This window comes from Coloeus monedula, assembly GCF_965178545.1.
Source record: "Coloeus monedula genome assembly, chromosome: 8".
NCBI classification, from domain to species: Eukaryota; Metazoa; Chordata; class Aves; order Passeriformes; family Corvidae; genus Coloeus; species Coloeus monedula.
In genome coordinates, this window is record NC_138788.1 from 31478411 (window position 1) to 31498455 (window position 20045).

General features: G+C 37.1%; 1 protein-coding gene across 1 annotated transcript in view; it reads left to right on the forward strand.

The window, feature by feature from the left end:
• The window catches only part of ATRNL1 (attractin like 1), a 439114-nt gene that overhangs the window by 321588 nt on the left and 97481 nt on the right, over positions 1–20045 (forward strand). Inside the window, exon 27 of the mRNA XM_082285771.1 lies at positions 1682–1789. Coding sequence (XP_082141897.1) covers positions 1682–1789 — 108 coding nt within the window. The remainder of the gene's footprint in view (positions 1–1681; positions 1790–20045) is intronic.

Sequence of the window (20045 nt, forward strand, 5' to 3'; positions counted from 1 at the left end):
TGCCAATAGCTCTGCAGACTTAGAATACTGTAATGAGTTCCATGTGGCAGGACTGGCGCTCTTTTCTTTAATTTTTGCTATTGTAGGAGGAAAAGGAGCTACATATAGTAATTTCAGGATGTAGTGACTCAGTATTTTATGCTTTAAGTTTTTGTGGTCTTTGCTAAGTTGTTGGTAGGACTGGAGGGTCATAGTAGTTCTTTGCAGCTGTAAAATCTTTTAGTAAATTGTATTGATGCAAATCAGTGTGGATGTAAATCCTAGACAGAGACCACCAGTTTCATGTCTAAGTAAAGGGTTAAAAACATAATTCTTAACTGTCTAGATATTCATACTTGGTTTTCATTTATTCTCAATATAAAACATGCAGTTTTGCCCCCAGACATACTGATTGCCCTCTTGGTGTGATATACTGGGAGCCCATTTGTGCAGGGTGCTTGCTGACAAACACGCTGCATGGCTGTAAAAGCCAGGCCTTGGGAATGTACTGGCTGGGCACTGAGAGGCAGCTGCTCCGTGTTCATTTGAACGTTACAAGCGCGTCTTTAAATTTCTATAGACATTATAAAAATGCAAGTTGAGGCAAAATGCGTAAGAAGCGCTGCAGAATGAGTTTGTTGCTTTGTGACAGACCTTAAATAAAGAGTGTTTATTAGTGAGCTGCTGGCAAATATTTGCTTGCATACCTGTTATTATTTCAAAGGCTTTCATGAACAGTATGTCACAGTGCTAGTGTCATTTAAATTTAGGCACCACTTTCAAAGGTTTTAAGCTTTCCAGAGATAACAGGGAGAAAAACATTAAGAAAATGAAACAGATCTTTTCTAATAAATCATCTTTGCAAGCACTTTGTCTCTTCAAGATGCTGTAACATCCTGTTCAGCTGAAGGAACACACCACTTGAATTGCACGACTCATTCACCTTAAATATTTAATAATGCTTTCATTAGTTGCACTGAACCAGTGGGGTAATATCTGTAATATCTAGTGCTGGTCATCATTTTTATTCATTGTGGTTTAATAAGCATTATAATTACAGGCTGAGGAAGAAATATGAGTTAACTTTGTGGTTTTGCTTGGGAATTCTGTCCATGCTGGTGTGATTGGAAGGGATTATACAAGCTCTGTGAGTGTAGCTGACTGTATTCCAATATACTGGTGCAGAGTTCCCAATCCTGACCCATTATTCTTCATATGAAAGTAACTGCAGAAAAGATCCTTCATAAAACTGAGTCTTGACACTATTAACTCCATCTGCCTTAGTTGTGAAATATGAAAATTTGAAGGCCAAGTGGACTTGTTTTTGCAGGTGTTCTAATGTATGCATTATCAGTGGAATTAGACTTCAGCTATTTTTACCAACTCTTTCCTGTATTTTCTTGCAACTTACACAAATAGCAAAGTTATTTAGAGAGAACAGTCAGTTAGGGAAGCTTTCATTTGGAGATTTTGTCAGAGTTCAAGCTAAAAAATCATTTGTAGGCATCATAACCTTCTGTGCTCATTTCTCGAGTAAATATAGATGATTATGATTTAGTATAACTTTCTCACTTTGATGTCACAAATATGACTGTGTGCATGCTGTTTGCATTCTTATGTTTTAATGGGAGGTATAGTAGGGCAGACTGATATCTGGTACATTTTTTAATGTTTTGTTAAAACATCATTTTTTCCTCATCAGCAACTTATGCGGGAGCGACAGCAGATGGCCAGCCGCCCCTTTGCTTCTGTCGATGTAGCACTGGAAGTAGGAGCTGAGCAAACAGACTTTCTACGAGGGCCATTAGAGGTAGGAACAGTGGTGCTGACAAGGGACCATTGTGATTTGTGTATTTATATTGCCAGTCTCATCTGCATCTGCTTCTGAAACCAAGCAGCATCTGATTACCTGCAGCTGACAAGTCTCAGCTACATGTGTTATGTCGTTTCCAAGTCACAGAGTTTTAATCTCATGATGTAAACTGTACCAAAAGCTGCTGGAGAATCTGTTAGCCTGGGCTGGAATGACAGTCAGCTCACCTGGCAGTCCTATTGTGATGGATGTGAGCTGAAGGAATGCAGGACTCGGGCATTAAGGAGGTAACAAATGTTGTGCTCAGTCCTTCAAGTACACAGTTCCATCTAGTTAACATATGTCTTAATTAACAGAGTTTACAGAAAACAAACAAACTAATTAAAGCACCTTAGAATCAAAATTCAGTGTTGTTTTATATACAGAGGTTTGAAGCATACAGACTATACTGCATGGGTTTGTTTGTAGGAAATAGCTATGTTACTGCATTTTTTTATTGGAATTGCAGTACATTGCAACAGAAACAGTAACATGCAAAGCAATATGATATTGGAATGGTGTAATAATGCATGAAATGGGATTCTAGAAGTTTAACCTGAAAATAGAGGGAAAATTACAGTATATGGATAATAATGAACATCTAATCCAGGTTCAGCTCTTGGGAGAGATGATCCTCTACTCCTTTATTTACAATATTGTGTTTAGTTATGACTTAATCCTATTTATGGTGAGACCTGGGAATGAGGTGTGCTAGCTCTGAAATCTTTCAAGATTGTACTCTTCATTGCTACCAGTTCTTCTTAAATTCAAATCTTCTCTTAATTTTCTTAATAATCAATCTCAATGAAAGATTAAATACAATCTACCAGATCTCCAAAGTTCATGGAGAATGAGCAATGAGAAAAGCAAATGCATAGCAGAAAGAAAAAGATTCCGCTCTTGAGTACTTATCAAACTGACGTGCTCTGTTCTGCTACTATACAGGAAGTAATCACAATTGTTTTTACTATCATAATTTAAATATTTGGAATAGATGGTGAATAAAAATGACATATCTCTTTGAAGAAGCTTTGTTATGTTCTGACTAAATACTAGACCTCTTGCATCCTTCACCGAAATTACTTTACTTCTGTCTCCTCTTGGAACAGAAGACCTCTCCAGCTCCCCGAGCTGAGGACGCATTACACTGCAGTTAACTTTTAACTTTTTTGGAATGTGATTTAATTTTCTCTGCACTGGTATCTTAAGAAGATTTTTATCTCTTGTCTTTTCTAGTGGAGGCAGTGAGTGGAAGATGAGGTATCCAAACTCTAATTTTGTACATACTGATTATTTAATTAAACTTTAGAAGTAAACATCACAAGTTAATTGCTACACTTTCTTACTTGTGTCTTTTATTTAGCACTAAAAGAGGTAGATCCTAAAATATTTTAATGATGTTTTACAGTTTTTATTACCTTCTTTTTTTCCTAGCCAAGCATTTTCCAGCAATTGTTTAGAGTTCAACATCCATAGTGTTTTTTTCCTAATTCATACATAGTTATACACAGAATGAAGTCCATTCAAAATTTCATTGGAATGATAATACACTGATATATATTCAAAGAAGCCATTGTGCTGAGGATTAAATGAATATGATTCAAGTATTGATTGTCCTTTGGTATATATTCTGTAAAAATAAAGGAGCTATATTAAGCTTCTTTGTCAAAGGACACTAAAAGTTTTAGTTGCCATTCTGTTCTGCATATTCTGCTCTTTTGGACTGAGGGGAATCCAAGTCACACATTTCCAGGATGTAGTGCTTAAAAATAGAATAGTATGAAGTGGCTGTAAACTTCATTTTGTCGTATTAATTTAGAATCATTAAACTACTTTAATAATTTTTTCATATCTGATGCCTATTGGGAGGCCTAAAGCTAGAGATCTCTTGTTAAATAAAGAGAATATACAGTAACATCAGAATGTTCTGCTGGCATTGCAGAGATCTTGCACTGATATACCAGGGCTTCCAATTTTAATGATGGTGCATTGCATTCCCTCTCCTCACACTTTTATCGACGTCGTGTGTTAGTCGCTGATGCTTTGGACGTTGTTGTTATACTTTTATTGACGTTGTAATAACTCCGACACTTCCAGTGACACCTCATTGATTCGTGGGCCCTTTGGGCACTGTGTAATGTCACTGAACTCTTCCAGACAGTGCTGCAAGTCTCCCATTCAGCTGCACAGTAAAGCTGCTGTTCATTAATGTCACCTGCCTCACGTGGTGGTGGTTTTGTATGGCTGGTGTTCTACATTAATACTGATGCTCTGACACATGGCAGTGTTCATATATCTGCACATGGTAATGCTAGGATGCTGTTTGGTTTGCCTCTATATTCTGCATTTATTTGTAAATATCCACAGCAGCTGTTTCACTGTAGAGGTTTAGTTTGCAGTAGTAAGGCACTTTTTACCCAGAGTTCAGAAAAAAATCTCCCAAGAATATAAATACTGTACTGAAAAATGGTTGCCTAGTTTAGATACTTACAATACAACTGATAATATTTGGGTCTATTTTCAGTTAGCAGCAATTTGCAACAGATGAAAATAAAATCCTGAAAACACTACGGAGGAGAGTTGAACCTCTGTTATTTTGGAGTCTTTATCAACCAGTCTATCTTTCTTAATGTTTTGCCAACAGAATGACAGTATCTCAATATTAACTCCTTCAAATACTTTAATCTGCATTATATTCCACCTCTTCCCTGCTTTCTGAGTGGTTTTTTAGGCATTGGCAATAGCCTTTGTTCTTACCCATTGAAACAATATTATTCACCAGGCTTTACCTCCTCAGGCCACCTTTCTGGCATTAACGAGTCTCATCTTGTCATCCATTCTGTCACGTTGGCTTTATAACAACTCTTAAATGTTTTATTGTCAGTTCAAACTTAACATGAAAGAGAGTAGACTTAGTTTTTTCCTTGGCCTCCTTCTCTCCTGTATCATACCAACCATTACCTTGCTAATGATATTGGTAGGATGTTAATATCCTAATTCTAAATGTACCAAGTAATACCCACTCCTGTTCTGTCATGATATGCATGATATCAATCTCATGCAGAATTATATTTAACCCATGCTAGTCCTAATCTGCATCTTCATCTGCTTCCATTATGATTTCAATTGCACTAAGAAGTGATGAAGTCTGGGTGAGCCCTTACAAGGAAGGTGAGGCTGGAGGCAGGACATCCCTTACTCTTCCTCCTCCCTCCCTCCTGGGGGGAGCAAGAGCAGTCTAAAGTTACTGTGGTGGAGGAGGGGGAGGGAAGTCTGAAAGGCAGTGACCCTCTGGATCCCAAGAGAGGAACAGTCGGGCTCAGCTCTAGTGAAGTCACTGGTGTCCAAAAGGAAGACAAAAGAAGAGAGAGAATTCCCAAGGGCCCCTTGTCAGCAGTAGCACATAGCACAGGCTGTTAAGGGCAAAGCCAGGAAACAGCAGAAGCACCCTGTCCAGAGAGTTTGAGAGTATTTCCTGGTTTTTGATACCACCATAATTTTTTTCAGTACCAGAATCATAAAAAAAAAGAAAAAAAAATCAAAGTAGCACCATAGATCAATAGATACTCATTGCTGAGCTTCTTGGCACTCAGTGCCCTTAATGTTAAAATGTTTTTTATTCCTTTCATTTCTTTTTTCCAGACATCTGAGCCATTTCCAGATGTGGTTGCTTTTTACTTCCCAGTATATACTAAAAGCTAAATCATTTAGGTTATCTTCAGATTCTAAACCTCCTTTAGGGAAAAATTTTTCCCTAAAATGTATATCACTTTTGGAGAGTTCTTTGTACTGTGCTGCTTACAGTCATTTCAGTTAATCTATATATTAATTGAGAAGTAAACCAATTTTTTCCCCCCTTTTTGCCTAATTTCTTGGTATTTTTCAGTTCATTTAGAGCCCTTGGGGTTTTTTAGTAATTGTTTTGGAAGTGGGGACAGATTATTTTTTTAGGCCTGTGAGATAAGGTAGACACTGCTGGTAAACTCTTCATGTCTGGTCATGCCAAGACTCTGGACAGCAGCAGCTACTGTGCTGCATCTGCTGGAGTAAAGACAGGTGTGCTATTTCCTGCAGAAGAACCAAGTGCAGATTTACTCCTGTGATGATCATCCATTTGATATCTCTATCTTTATAGTATTACTTGGATGTCTTTTTTTTTTTTTTTTGGCAATCGATGTTCTTTCATAATTGTTTCTGTAGAAAAGCACACAGTAGATCTTTCATTTTCCCATTAAATTACTGCATTTCTCCTAGAATTGCTGTAGATATTAGACTGTTCTCTACTTCTAACAGAGTAAGATAGTGTCAAGAATTTTGAATTTCAAATAAAATCTATGTTTGTTTCTCTAGTAAAATCGTTTTCTCTAGTAAGTAATACTTATGATACATTAAATAAGTTTTGAATTTCAGGCACTTTTGATAAGTATGAAGCAAATATTGGCTATTATTTGTCATTTATTTGAGTAAAAGAAGTGGAAGGTGTGCACTGACACAAGCAGCTGTCATTTTATGCAAAGAATGGCTGCTGGGAATTAGAGTGACTTATCAAAACATGTTAAAGTCCTGTAGTAGAGATTAGTGGAATTTAAGTAATTGTAGTATATATTAATAAGTTGTGCTGCTGGTTTTTCTTGCTGATAAAGAGACTTTTTAGCTTGGTTGACAAATAAATCTGGTTAAGATGGGTTCATTTTCTTGTATAATTTGAATAAATCGGTGAGTAATTTTTGAAAATGCAGCCTACCTTCTTTTGAACAAAGTTAAACTAGTTGCATACTTCATCAGCATTGCACCTGCATTGTATTGATGACATAATGTCTAATGCCCAGGAACAGGCTCTTCCCAACTCTTGGGTACAGATCATTAGCTTTCCTCTTGATATGCTCAGTTCCTAATATTAGTCTCAGTATCAGAGGATAATTTCATTGCCCTTGTGAAAAACGAATAACTTATTTTAGATAATGGTGAAATTTTCCCTAGAATGGTCATCTGGTTTCCAGTGACCACAAAGGCAATATGTATTTAGCAACAGCAACTACCAAAGGCCATTATATTGGCACTTCTTGCTTACTGAAAAGTCATGTCATAGTCTTGAGCTGTTCACTGTAGCTCAAGGGGAACCAGAGGAGAGAGAATCTAGATGAGAACAATGTGAGCAATCAGAGACTTAGAAAATATAGCTACAATGAAAAGTCAAGGAAATTGGAGTAGGCTATTGAAAGGAGTCAAAATAATAACTTGCAGATATGCAAAAGGTTAGTAGCAATCAGGAGGGCAACAATCTTCCTTGCATGCACTGCAGGTGGCAAAGGTGTAATGGACTTAAATTGTAGCAGGGAAGGTTTAGGAAGGTATCAGGAAAAGCTTCTCATAATAAAGCTGAATCACTCAAAGCAATTTCCTGGGGAGGTGATGGAATTTCTTTTATTGGAAGCCTTTTAGAGCAGGATGGACAAACATTTCTCAGGTACCATGTACTATAGCTGCATTAGATACCTCCTTTCAGCTCTGTCTGTATTATTATTCTGATTGCTCCCTAGCTCTTCCTTCTTCAGACTCTCTGAAAATGTTCCATTTCTGTTGTTTGAACACCTTAATTACCCTCACTGCACTGTTAGTTTTCTGTTGCTGAATATTTATGACCCTTCTTTTCACTTTTGCTATTTTATTCATTGACTTACATCCTCAGTTTTCTCATAAGATCAGAAACTGTTAAGTCATCTCTGACCCCAGCCTCTTCCTGACTGTAGGTCTGCCAAACATGATCTCCATCCTTTCTGGAATAGCTTCAATATTCTCCTTGAAGTCTGTGCTAATGATGTAATTTTTTTTTTTTGTCTTAACAAGTGCATTGCCATTTTTATAGTCTTTCAAAATCCATGCCTCCTAGACTACTAGATCTCAGAGAAATGTAGTCAGATGACACACCTGACACTGAAAAAAAAGAATCTGTATTGGATCATAGTTCCTGCTTTTTGGTATTGCTCGAAGATCATGTTAAATTTGCTGTCCACTACCTCCAGAACTCCATTATCTTGTGCTACAGTTCGACCTTGATGGCTCACTACCTTCTCTGCCCACTCCCTCAGTACTGTTCATCCAGAAAACTTTCTCCTGAACTCTTGAGTCACTTTATTTAAAATCCTACTTGCCAATATTTTTCTTCTTTGTAAATGACTGCTTCACATTGTATATGTTTTTTGTGATATTATATGCTAAGGATGTTATATCACCAAAATTCACATTTGGTGGCTCTTCCACTAGAGAAAAGCATTTACCCAAAAGCAGTGTTGTTTGGTTTGCAGCACTTCCTTCCTTATATGAAGGTTTTAATGAAATAAGAGGTTTAGATTTCACACTATTTTGCTATTCATTCAGTGGTTAGGTACAATAGTGTTGCTGTGCCCAGTTAAATATCTTTACATTTGGGTAAGATTTTTATTGCTTCCCTTAATATTTATGTCTAGAAACGTGTGAGTGTTCTGAGCCTATGATTCAGAACAAATAGCCTCACCTAGCTGCTCATGCATACTGGTCACAGCTGTAATTTTTGTGTGTGTTGTGTACACTAAATCAATGTAAAATGTATAGATGTTCAATTTGTTGCACAGAATTATATTAACAATACATTAAGATTTCTGAGTAGTGTTTTTCTTCTCTGGCATATGGGAAATCTAAAAATAACCTGAGAAATGCTGCCTGAGTAAGCCACATTTTTTTTTAATATAGACCATATTTGTGTGTGTTTATTCCTGAAATGTAACACCTCAAAACCTGTTTGCTTGAGTCCTTAACGTAAAGTTTTAAAAAATTCTAGACCAGTTCTAAAGTGTACCCAGTCTCTAAACGTGCATAAAATATTTTTTAATCCCTATGTTCTTTTCTCTGCTTGTTTATTTCTGCCCTCATGGGCAAGCGACGTTGTAAGAACACCTTAAACGTGATGTATAGGAGGTTTGTATAGATGGAGGCTGGTGTCCTAATATTTCATCCTAACAAGAGAGTGAAGCCTTTGCTTATTACCTTGTGAGCTGTAGGATCTGTAAACTCACAATTAGTCCTGAGAACCTGGTTTTGTGTAGGTTTGTTAATAAAAATGTATCTTTCCACTTCACAAAATCTATTTGGCACATGTACCGCATAATCAGATGACTACAGAAATTGTTTGGATAGAAATATGTGATTTGTGTTGAACAAAATTGCAAAGAGATTTCATGCTCAATTGGAGGAATTTTGGCTTGCCAACTTACCAGCTAAATGTAGGTGTTTCAGTGGTATTGGAGTGCTGTGAATAGAGCTCTTAAATCATTGTATTATGCATAATTGCAAATCCAGAGTATCAAAGTAATTATTCTGATTGTTTTCAAGCAGAAGTGTTTATATGTGTCTGCAAATGTTATAAACACTGTACCTTTTAATAAATTCAATTTTTGCCACATCTTATTTTCATAAGGTAGACGGGTACAAAATTCAACAAATGCAAAGCAATATTTATATACTTATAAGTACCCCTAGGATTCTCTTTGAACAAGGCTTGGTCATGGCAATCTTGCCTTTGGATATGAAATCCATGACAGTGAGATATTTCCAGAATTATTTAAGGTGAACATACCAAGGCATGGAAATAATTATGCTATCAGAATAACTAAAAAAACCATAGATGGGAATATTTCTGTTTACTGGACCTTTCTGTACACCTGATTTGCACGTGCCATTCTTTGACTGGCTGCTCTTTCTAATTATTTGTATTTTCTTAGTATTTCTTTTGGTTTTAGAGCAGAAGTTATTTCTCATCATTAAAGTAGGACATTGTGTCTTTAAAAGGAAAGAGGAGAAGAAACAGATACAGAAATTAGTCTTTCATCACTCATTTCCAACATTTCCAGGAGGAACTGGGTACTGGAGGGTGCTGTTTCGTATTGAGCAACTTGAAGTCCTTAGTTCTGCTTCAGGGACTTTACCTTCGTCCTTGTTTCTATCTCTGTGTTTGAGATTCAGTTCTACCTGCCAACAACACCTACTGAAACTGCAGCAGACACAAGGCAGAAGTGTTCTGCCTTGGCTTTTCTTCATAAAACTTGGCAACCTGCATGTAGTTAGGCAATTGTATAAATTATGCCTGTTTTCACTGAAGTTTTATCCTTCTGTACCATCTATCAAACTGATTTTGTTCTTGAAGTGAATATGAATTAACTGCATAGAAAGCATTGCCCCTGCCCTGGACAGCAGTTGACTAAAACCTCACCCAGACTTCAGAGAGCCATCCAACGTGCTTGTTTGCCATGACTATTCAATCCAGCAGGCACTTTCCTACCTGGTTCTGTCTGCTCTGCACTGGACACATTGTAATTCTTGAATTTCTGGTTGCATGGTGGCTCAATTTTAAGGAAAAGGATGAAGCTTGTTCCTTTTTAGGTAGACCATGAGCCCTCACTGTTCTGATGTCTATCACTATGTGCCCTGTTAAGAAGTTTGTCCCCATGTTTCTTATTCGCTCCCTTAAACATCTCCCCAGAGCCTTCCCTTCTCCAGACTGAACAACCACAACTCTTGCAGCCTTTCCTCACAGGAAAGGTGTTCCATCTCTCTGGTAATTTTTGTGGCCCTCCTCTGGATCCACTCTAACAGGTCCATGTCCTTCCTGTGCTGAAGAAAAGCCATCCTATTTTCCCCCCTGCAGATTGTGAGAGGCAGTTTCTGGTTTTCCACCGATTGTTCAGGAAGGTGTGAGAGTACTTACAGGCAGACTGGATCACTTTGGTGTGTGTAACTCAAATTTTCAAATAAACCATGAGGAGGCTGGTTAGGAAGCTATAGGGTGTGGATTCCATTCACTGGCTTTAGCAAAGTAGAGGTAGAAACGTTGTGTAAGGTGTTAATTGCTGTAATAATCTGAAGAATTATCTTTTCATAACAGGAAAAACAGCAAAATCCTGGAACTTGAAAAATGAGTGAGCTCAGTCAGGGTTTACAGCCCAATGGTGTGATTCTTTAATGGTACTGAAAGAACCTTCTCCTTGGACAATTTCTTTTGGAAATCAAAAGATTATGAATGGTACACTGCCATAAACTAAACACTGCAGTAAAGTAGAAGTTAAAAAGGCAGTTAGACTGCAGTGAAACTGGGAAGAACAGTAAGTTTGTATCAGGGCTATCTCCTCTAAAAAATCAGCAGTATTTGTGATATGTGATCACTTCCAGATATAAATGTAGAGTGCTTTACAAATCTATTAGAGCTTCCTATAACAAAGACTGTAAAACATTATTGCTCATTAGTGTGAAGCAGTAAAGTTTTTAACAGATATGTAAGGAATAAAACTTTCCCTTTTTTTCATCTTTGGTATACATTCATCTTATTAGAATTTTACTTAAAGTAGAATTTTGCCTTTCCGAGTGCCATTCCTTGTACTATATCCTTGGCAAAATGACCTTTTCTTATCTTTATTATCCAGCTTTCAATAAGAAACTGGAAAGTTTATAGAGGTACTTGTTGTCATCTTCTTGTCTCAACTGTTTAGGCCTTTAAAATGATGTATAGATATTGAACCAACTGGATTTAATAAATAGTTATTCTTTTCTACAAACAGTGGTTATTAAAGGAAAAGTCACTGGGCTGTTGGAAAAGTAGGCAAGCAATTTATTTTATATTGAGAAAATTTTCAAGTTGTAGGAATCAGAAGGAATAAAATATACCCTTCTGAACGTGTTTAAATGTCATTTTATGTGCAGAAAAGAGCATTATTCAATGACTCATAAACAAAATTTATGTTTTGCAACACCAAGTACACAAGTGCAGGATGATCTTTAAGACCACCACTAAATATATCAAGAGTCACTGACATGACTTTGGCAATGAGATCCAGTGACATCATTTCCCTCTGGGCATATGGATGCTGTAAAGTGTGTCTTTCTTCATTTATTTTTCACTTAGGAAATCTTGAAATTATAATTAAAAAAATATTACCATTTTCTTATAAATTGAGACAAACATGACAGTTGGCTTTGAAGATTATTTTATGTACTTCTCTGTACCTTCAGGCATTGATCACGAATGTAATTCAAATAACATTCTCTCATCACTCACTTGTTGAACTCAAGATGGAGTTGCACCAGATCCAAATGCAGCACAGTATAGATCTACCAGTGTACCATTAAAAGGAAAGTAGTGAAAAACTCTACTTACTCTGATGGATTTATTGAAGAATAGTGGGTTTGTATGTATGGTTAAATACCGAGTAATGCAGAAATATACTTCTTTAAAATTGAAAAAATGTTTTTATTATCTCATTTCCTGGTGTAATTACATGGTAGAAGTGCTACAATCTGAATATTTAATTTTCTTTTTCTCCAAAGTAGTTACAGCATCTCCTTCTATCCTATTAGAACATTTTCATGGACAATATTCATTGAAATAAGAGCAATGTGCAGTGTGTTTTGATCTAACAACAGTTTATAACCAGTTTGCAACTACTCTGCAAAATGAATAGCTAAAGAAGTATTTAAATAAACTAACCCAGGTGTCTGTCTCATTAGTGACTTTTAATTTTGTGAAGATGTAATAGTTCAAGGTGAAAAGGAAGTAAGAGAACTGAAAGGATACTCAAACAGTGTAGGTACACATGCACTACATATAGCCACTGACATCCACAACTGGGAATGTCAGAAATCCAGTGTATTTAGTGTGTGATGTCATGCTTTGGGGTTTTTCTTTTACATTTGGGCTTGAATTTATGTGAGAGGGCAAAGTCAGAGAAACTTGTCTAGGATTTGGGATAAAGGATGGGGTGGGGGGGACTGGGGGGGGGGGGGGGGTGTGAAAGTCTGCAGACCAGCTAGTATTTCAGTAACATTATTGACCTAATCCAAAAAAACTTATATGTCTTGTAATACTTGGAATTAGGTTTGTTCCACTACTGTGCAAGATGAGGAGGAAAAAAAAAACTAGAAAAAGGTTTGATTACAGACTTTAGGCGCAGTGTTTCAGATGTGCCATCTTAGCCTGAGTATCTTGAATTTATATTCTTTAGAAAGCCAGCACAGAAAGCAAAGGGTAGAGCTGATGTTTTTGCAGCAATCTCTATAATAGCCATTGCTGCTGGGGTGTGCTCTATTACTCTGTTTCAGACCCTTTTTCAAAGGGCTTAAAATGTCCGAGTGTATCATAGAACCAAAGCTGCCCTTAAGAGGTGAAAGTAGTGCAATCAACTCATTACGTGGGACAACAATTTTAAATCAGCTGAGAAAGTCAGAAAGCATTATTCAGAAGTGGTTAATGAGAGCTGGGACTGAAGGAGAAATTCAAAAGCTCTTCTCTACAATGGGTTATAATTGATCATTGCTTGGTACATCTGTGTAATTGTAGGGTCTTCCACGTGCTTCCCCATGCTCACCTGGCTTGTCTCTTTTTAACTAACCAGCTTTTCTCTAGCAGGCAGATCTTCTCCAAACACCATTCTGTTCTAACATTATGATCATTAAGTTTGTTACAAGGTGAGCACTTCTGACAGACAAATGCAGCTATTTGTTAGCTGAGTATTTGCAGCACTAGAGATCATCTTCTCATCAGCTGTCTTAGAGACTTTACATTAATAGGACCAAGGAGCTGATCCTTGTTAGGAGAGCTCATGTTAAGCTGACATTCAGTATTTTCACTTACTGAATTTGAATTAGGCACTAAATCTAATCTTTAGAACATAGCATCCATCATGAGCAATAGAATCCTAGATAATTTAGGTTAGAAGGAACCTTCTGTAGTCCTACATCAGTCAAAGAGACTGGGGATAAACCAAACCCTTGAGCAGAGTCAAGCTACCTTTGGTGAGATTCTTTAGGGGCCTGTTTGATGGTGTTTTGAATATTAGTAAGGAAGCTGATTCTGCAAACTCACTGGGTCCTGGTCAAATGTTTGACTTCTCTCACTGTGAAAAGCCTTTCCTAATATCTCATCAGAGAATCTCCCTTCCTTGAATTGCTTTCTACTGCCCACTTTCTTATCCTTGTGAGAAAAGGATGGAATTACCAGAGTCAGCAAAAGGTCCCAGCTTAGGTTTGTCCTTTTAAGACTGAACAAATCCTTTACTGTCAGACTTTTCTTCTAATGCCTAAGCCACCTCTATCTCACTGTTTTGTTTGCAAAGATAGAATGGAAGATTTTTCTGAGAGTCTTGCTGAATTCAAGGTTAACACCATCCAGCCTTGTCTTCCTCTGAGTCTGTCATACCATTACCAAAATTAACCAGGTTGGTGAGGCAAACATTTTCTTTCATAAATCTGTGCTGGCTTATTCCTAGTCAAAGTCTTGTCCTTCACATGCCTGGACAGGGCTTTTAGGGGGATTTCCTTCATTGTCTTCTTAGGGATGGTGGGGAGCAGGTTAGGTTAAGCAGTCAGAATTTCCCCAGGTCTTCCTTCTTGCCTTTCTTAAAGATGTGTGTAACCCTTTTCTTTTTATAGAGATCAGGAATTTCCCTTAATTGCCACAACCAGTCAAAGATGTCAGCATGTTCTCAATGACATTGCTCAGTTCCCAGTATCCCATCTGTTCCTGGGGAGTCATCTATATCCAATTTAAGTGGTTCCCCAACTCATTATTCCTCTACTGACTCAACCAAATGTAAAACATGAGCAAGCCCCAAAATCTACGTTGCTCAGGATTTCAGGTTTTTTGTGTGTGTGGAAAATGTTGGATATAAAGTTCTTGCAAGAACTGGAGAAGTTTTGATGTTAATTTAATCAAAGAACTGCTGTAAAGGCACTTCCTTCAGTAGCATCATGTAAGAGTGCTCAGTGTCTGTTTTTCTGCTGATACTGGTAAGAAATATTTCCCAAGTCTTTCTCTTATGCCACCCCCTAAATTCCTTTCATTTTTTCCTGGCCTTTATGTTTTAGTAGTTGAAATGTGTACCTTCATATGTTATACACAGTAGTTTTTAAAAAATGTGTTTAAATTTTGGCAGTGCATCAGCAGTAACAAAACACAGTTGGGAATTATGAGTTATTTGTATGGTGAGAGAAATACAAAAGTTTGGGGTGGGGTATTTTATGTGTGTGTTTGGTTTTTTTTGGTTTTTGTTTTGTTTTGGTTTTGTTTTATAAGCTTTGTGGTAAATTAGGCACAGTTCAAAATAGCACTAACCCAGAAAAGTTTACTGAAGCTTAGACCACAATAAACATCAAATTTGCACAAGAACTTTGTGTGAAAAGCAATAGTTAACTATGGAAAGCATCCTGGACCTGGGATTTTTTTTTTTTTTTTTTAAAGCAGGGTGCCTTGGCTGGAGTTCAGTTTAAAGATAAAGGGAACTACACTAAAGCTGCTTTCTATACTGTACAAATTGTCGATGCTATTTTAGTTCTTCAAAGAAGAAACAAAAGACAAGGTAGAATTTAGATGCCTATTTCAAAAAGTAAATGACGATATTTTTTTTCCTACCTCGGATTTTGTTGTCTTGTTTCTTCCTTTTTTCTTCTTTCTTGGTAACATGTCAATTACAATCTTATTTGTATTTGATGGCTGCGTTTTAAGAGAGCTCAATGTTAAAAATCATCTATTTTTAGGGCACGCCAGAATTTCTTTGCTAGTACCTTCTCTGAAATAGCCTTTCCACTCTTCTTAATTGTAATAAAATTTTATTTAAATAGATGGTACCTCCTTTTTGGAATAGTTGCATTCATTTGACTAATTAAAAAGTCTCAACCCCATCATAAAGGCATTGTCTTCTTTCAGTGACTTATTGACAGTCCATGAGATTCTATAGACTGTGTCTTTTAAGTGAACAGATGTGCTAACAAATATAATTGATACATATACACACCTGAATAACATGAGCTGTATCTTAGTAATGGCTCTGGTTGTCTACCAGAGATGATGGAATTGTGAACTCCCAGGTATTGTAGAGTGAATGATCCCAAAAAACCTTTCTCCTAAGCATGTTAGATCACTAAAGCATATGAGCAGAAGAGTCAGTGTGATAAAAATATGCTTTATTTGCTTTCACAACAGATGTGGTTATGGAGTCTGAGCTCTGGTTTAGCAGTATCCTTCTAATCAACATCTCTTCATTTCAACTCTCCCAACAGATAAGCCATATTCAATGAAAACCTGTGCAATATATTAACTTGTAGTTGTAAATAATGTAATGCATGGCCCAATCTTTCAAGCATGTTCACATGCAGTCCTGTCCTTTGGAGTAAAATTCAGAACAATTTTATAGTTGGTTGTACTATGATGGAATTTACAAACAGAACTACCTGTGTGATTGTTGTATCTGTTTTTTTGGAAGAAAACCCTTGAATATGTGATATAAAATGGCTTTTGAAATTGGAGAAGTGGCTGTCTTGGAAAGTGAATCCCCGGTGTTGTATAGAAATACTTGAACCTACAAACTGAGAAACTGTCCTCTGTCTGTGACCTGATGTTACTAGTGCAGATACTGATCTACTTCTGTAGACATTTTAATCCACAATGAATGTGACAATGAAGTTATTAAGCATTAGTATTGGTACCCTGTTCCTCAACTGGAAGTGTCAGTTGAGACAGCACATTAATAATTATGAGATACATAGTGAATCTTCTAAAATCTGTATTCAGAAATTCCCTGTCACTAATTTAATGCAATCATAAGCAACTTGAAGTCAATGTGACACAAGAAATTATACTCAAATGTCTCATCTCTAATGAATGACAGTAATTAGCCATATTTCAAGGAAAAGATAATATATCACAGATAAGGAAGTTCATATTTCGTAAAGTGTCCATTATCAGAGATGTAGGGCCAAATGAACTCTTATGTTACACTCCTATATGAGCTCTTCTGTCACAGAATATAATATTAAAATGATGGTTCTAAAGTAAGTTTTAAGACGGAGAAAACTTTTGAAAATTGATGGCTTTAGTCAACAGTAGTATTTATTATTACAAGGACTAATGGAATACTCGTGGGAATTAAAGAAAGGCAGTTTGGTTCACCTCTGGTCATTTCCACAGTAACTCAAACAGCATCAGCTTTATCTTTTTCAAAAGGCTAAAAATAAAACAATTGTTCTCAGGTATGTAAAAGTCCTTTGCTGCTTATAAAACCTAACATGCATCACTGACCCTGTGATATGGGGGCCTTGGAAATGATCTGTGCAATGGGGATGAAGCTTCCCACATTGAGTGGAGATCCAGATCTTTCCCTTCCATGTTACAGTGGTCTGAGGTTCCAGTAGGATGTAGCTGATTGATACCAGAAGTTAAATCATCCCAGTCTCTAAAACTGGGAGTATCGGGTAAATAAAAATGTTTCAATTTACCCACCATAAAGACAAGGGTGGAAAGTTGTGAAATGGTGAGTGATGGAGTGGGTAAAATCTGTGACTTAATCCAAATCCTGCCCATTGCAGGAGCTGCAGTAACATATAGAGAAAACCACTGCAAAGCAGCAGGAAGGGGAACCTCAAAGTACCCACCCTTTATGCAAAGTGTTCCCGTGTGACCACAAAACGTGTGTAAGACGGGGGAGTGAGAAAGGTGGTGCCTGTTGGAGGGGATGGAGCCTAAGAAGGCTGTGGAGCAGCTTTTGTTACAGTGCTGGGAACCTGCACACGGGTGAGGCGTTCTGTGGATGAAGCCCACAGCTGCAAAGGGCTGTCAGCTTGAAAAAGTTGGACGCAAACCAGGTTGTGCTGCTTTGTGCAGGAGGGAGGAAAGACACAATGTAGACTTATTCATAGGAAAACCAAAGTGTGACCCTGTTTAATTTCTCATGTGAAAATGTAACTCTCAGTTTATGATTTTGTGTTCAAACTCTCAACTAAAAGGCAGAATGAGTGCATACCTGCCTATGTTCCATAGCATCTTACTGAAAACAGTCACGCCTATGATTTTTGCATGTAGTGCTTTAACAATTGTTTGCTAGGAATCTCACACTTAAGTAGAATAAAAGGGGAAGAATATCAATACTTCTAGTATTCTGAAATCTCTTGAAGTTCATAAGACTTTGTTACTGACTCTGAGAAGAAAACTCAACTTTTTTTTGAAGTATTTTTCAATCTGTTTGCATGAAGATTATCTGTAGAGTCTTCTTTAGAAATAAAGGTTTCTTATAAAAATTAATGCATGAAATTTACTCATTTCCTCATAAATTGCAATGCTGTTTAAACAGACGTATTTGAAAAGACATGTAGCTTTTCATCAGCAGTACTTGAAATGGAGTCATAGGTATTTTTACACGTGACACATTCAGATTCAAAGTAGCAATTTCAAAGGAATAAAAGATATTCTGTGGAGTGGAACAAATATTCCTGCTGTATGAACACTATCTGAAGCATCCCATTGATGTGTTTCCATGTTCAGAGAAAATGAACACTGTTATACTTCACGTTTCCTTCCTTATAATATGAAGCTGAGTTATCACTGTTCTAAGGGTGTGGCTCCAAAAGTGTTTGAAATTCTTGCATCGCTCCAGATTGTCTAAAGTGTCATAACCAACAAAGTGAGGTTATTCCAGCATTATCTAAGAGTAATTTTTATAAATTGAAAAGTGTCTGTGGGGTGTGGAGTCAGGCTCTCTGAAGTGTGAATGTGCTTTTGCTGATTTATAGTTTTGCATAATTTAAGTCTTAAAATCTGTACAATGAAGATGAGAACCTTTGAGGGAAAGCAAATTTAGTATTTCAGTAGCCTTGTAGCTATTGAAAACAGTCCATAGTAAATGATGTTTATTTCATATTTAGGTTTAGAAATGCTTCTTATGTATTAGTAGATATCCATCCCCCTTTTACACACAGAAAAACTGACAGAGAAAAATTGGAAGCAAGCCTAGGTTTTTTTGCTCCTTATCCAGTGACCAGCTCATAAGTGACAGTATTTATATTGGTCCTTTCCATCTTCAATCTAGATATAGCTTTCAGCATAAGAGAGGCAATAAAATATAACCCAGTAATTACCACAGCTTTTCCTAAAAATACAAGGCTTAACTAGAGCTCATTCAGAAATACGTTGTCAACTTCAAAACACAAAATGAAGTGTTGGGATAAATTTCTCCCAGAAGATTTTGCTATTGTAATGCCTATTGCTGTACTAATCCATTTTTAGATGCCTGACTCAGAACTGAATCCAGAGGCATGTGTGGAGCAGAGCCAACAGGGAATACTGAAAAGGGATGGCTCTTCAAAAGTACCTCAAACACCGCAGAAAGCTGATTCTGTCAAGTCAGGATTTACATCTAAAAATGATCTCCTGGAGTTGTGCTCGTGCTTCTGCTCTCAAATAACAGAGGGCTGCTGCATTTGTACTTTGTGCAGTAGTTCAGTGCCTCAGACAGTCACCTGAAAATAGAGGAGATGGGTGTTCCAGGCCCTCAGCAGCCAGCAGTGAGAGAATCATTTCTGTGACCTGAATGTGAGGCTGTAGGGTGCTCTTGTCATTTGCTGCTGTAACTGTGACTCTGCTGTTGTGGAGAAAAGGGTTCTTGAACTCAACAAATTTGGTGGAAAAATGACCTGTGACCTCAGGTGCTGTTCTGGGAGACAGAAGTTGGGGATGGCTTTTATAATCTCTGCACTGAGTGATGTCCAAGCCTTTAATCCAGTTGTACTGAAGTCATGTGTAGTTCATGAATTGCCCTTCAACTCGGAATCAAAAACTTTGTCTCTCTCTAGAAATATCATAAAAATAGGTTACAAAACTGTACTTTGGCCAGGCCTAATTAATCCTGAATTTTTCATTGTTCCATAGGAAACTTCAGCAAAAGAATGTTTACTTTCGTTGTCCTGCGTGTACTTCTGTAGGAGATAAACACTGAAGTCATTAACTCTGTTTAGACTGCAGTAAATTCTGAATATATGAAAGTTTCTTTGTGTACCAGCAGGAATTTATTTGGTTTTGGACTTAGATATCAGTAAAATAACAGTTGTTTGCTTTTTGGTTTTTTTTTTGTTGTTGTTGGGGCTTTTTTGTTTGTGTGTTTTTGTCAGGTTTTTTGGGGGGGAGGGGAAGAAGAGTGGAGGAACAGGCACCAGAATTATCTCAGTTCTACACACCTTCAGTCAGATTGACCCTTCTGGATGTGGATCTACAGTCTTCCCATGGTTAATGTGTTTAAAATCATGCCTTAACTTGAGCTATGACAAATTTAAGAGCCACTTAAAGTTGTCTAGCCTTCATCCATTAAAGTGGTCTCAGAGTCTTGTGCTTTTATTGGTACTTGTAGATTTTGATTTAATAGTCTCT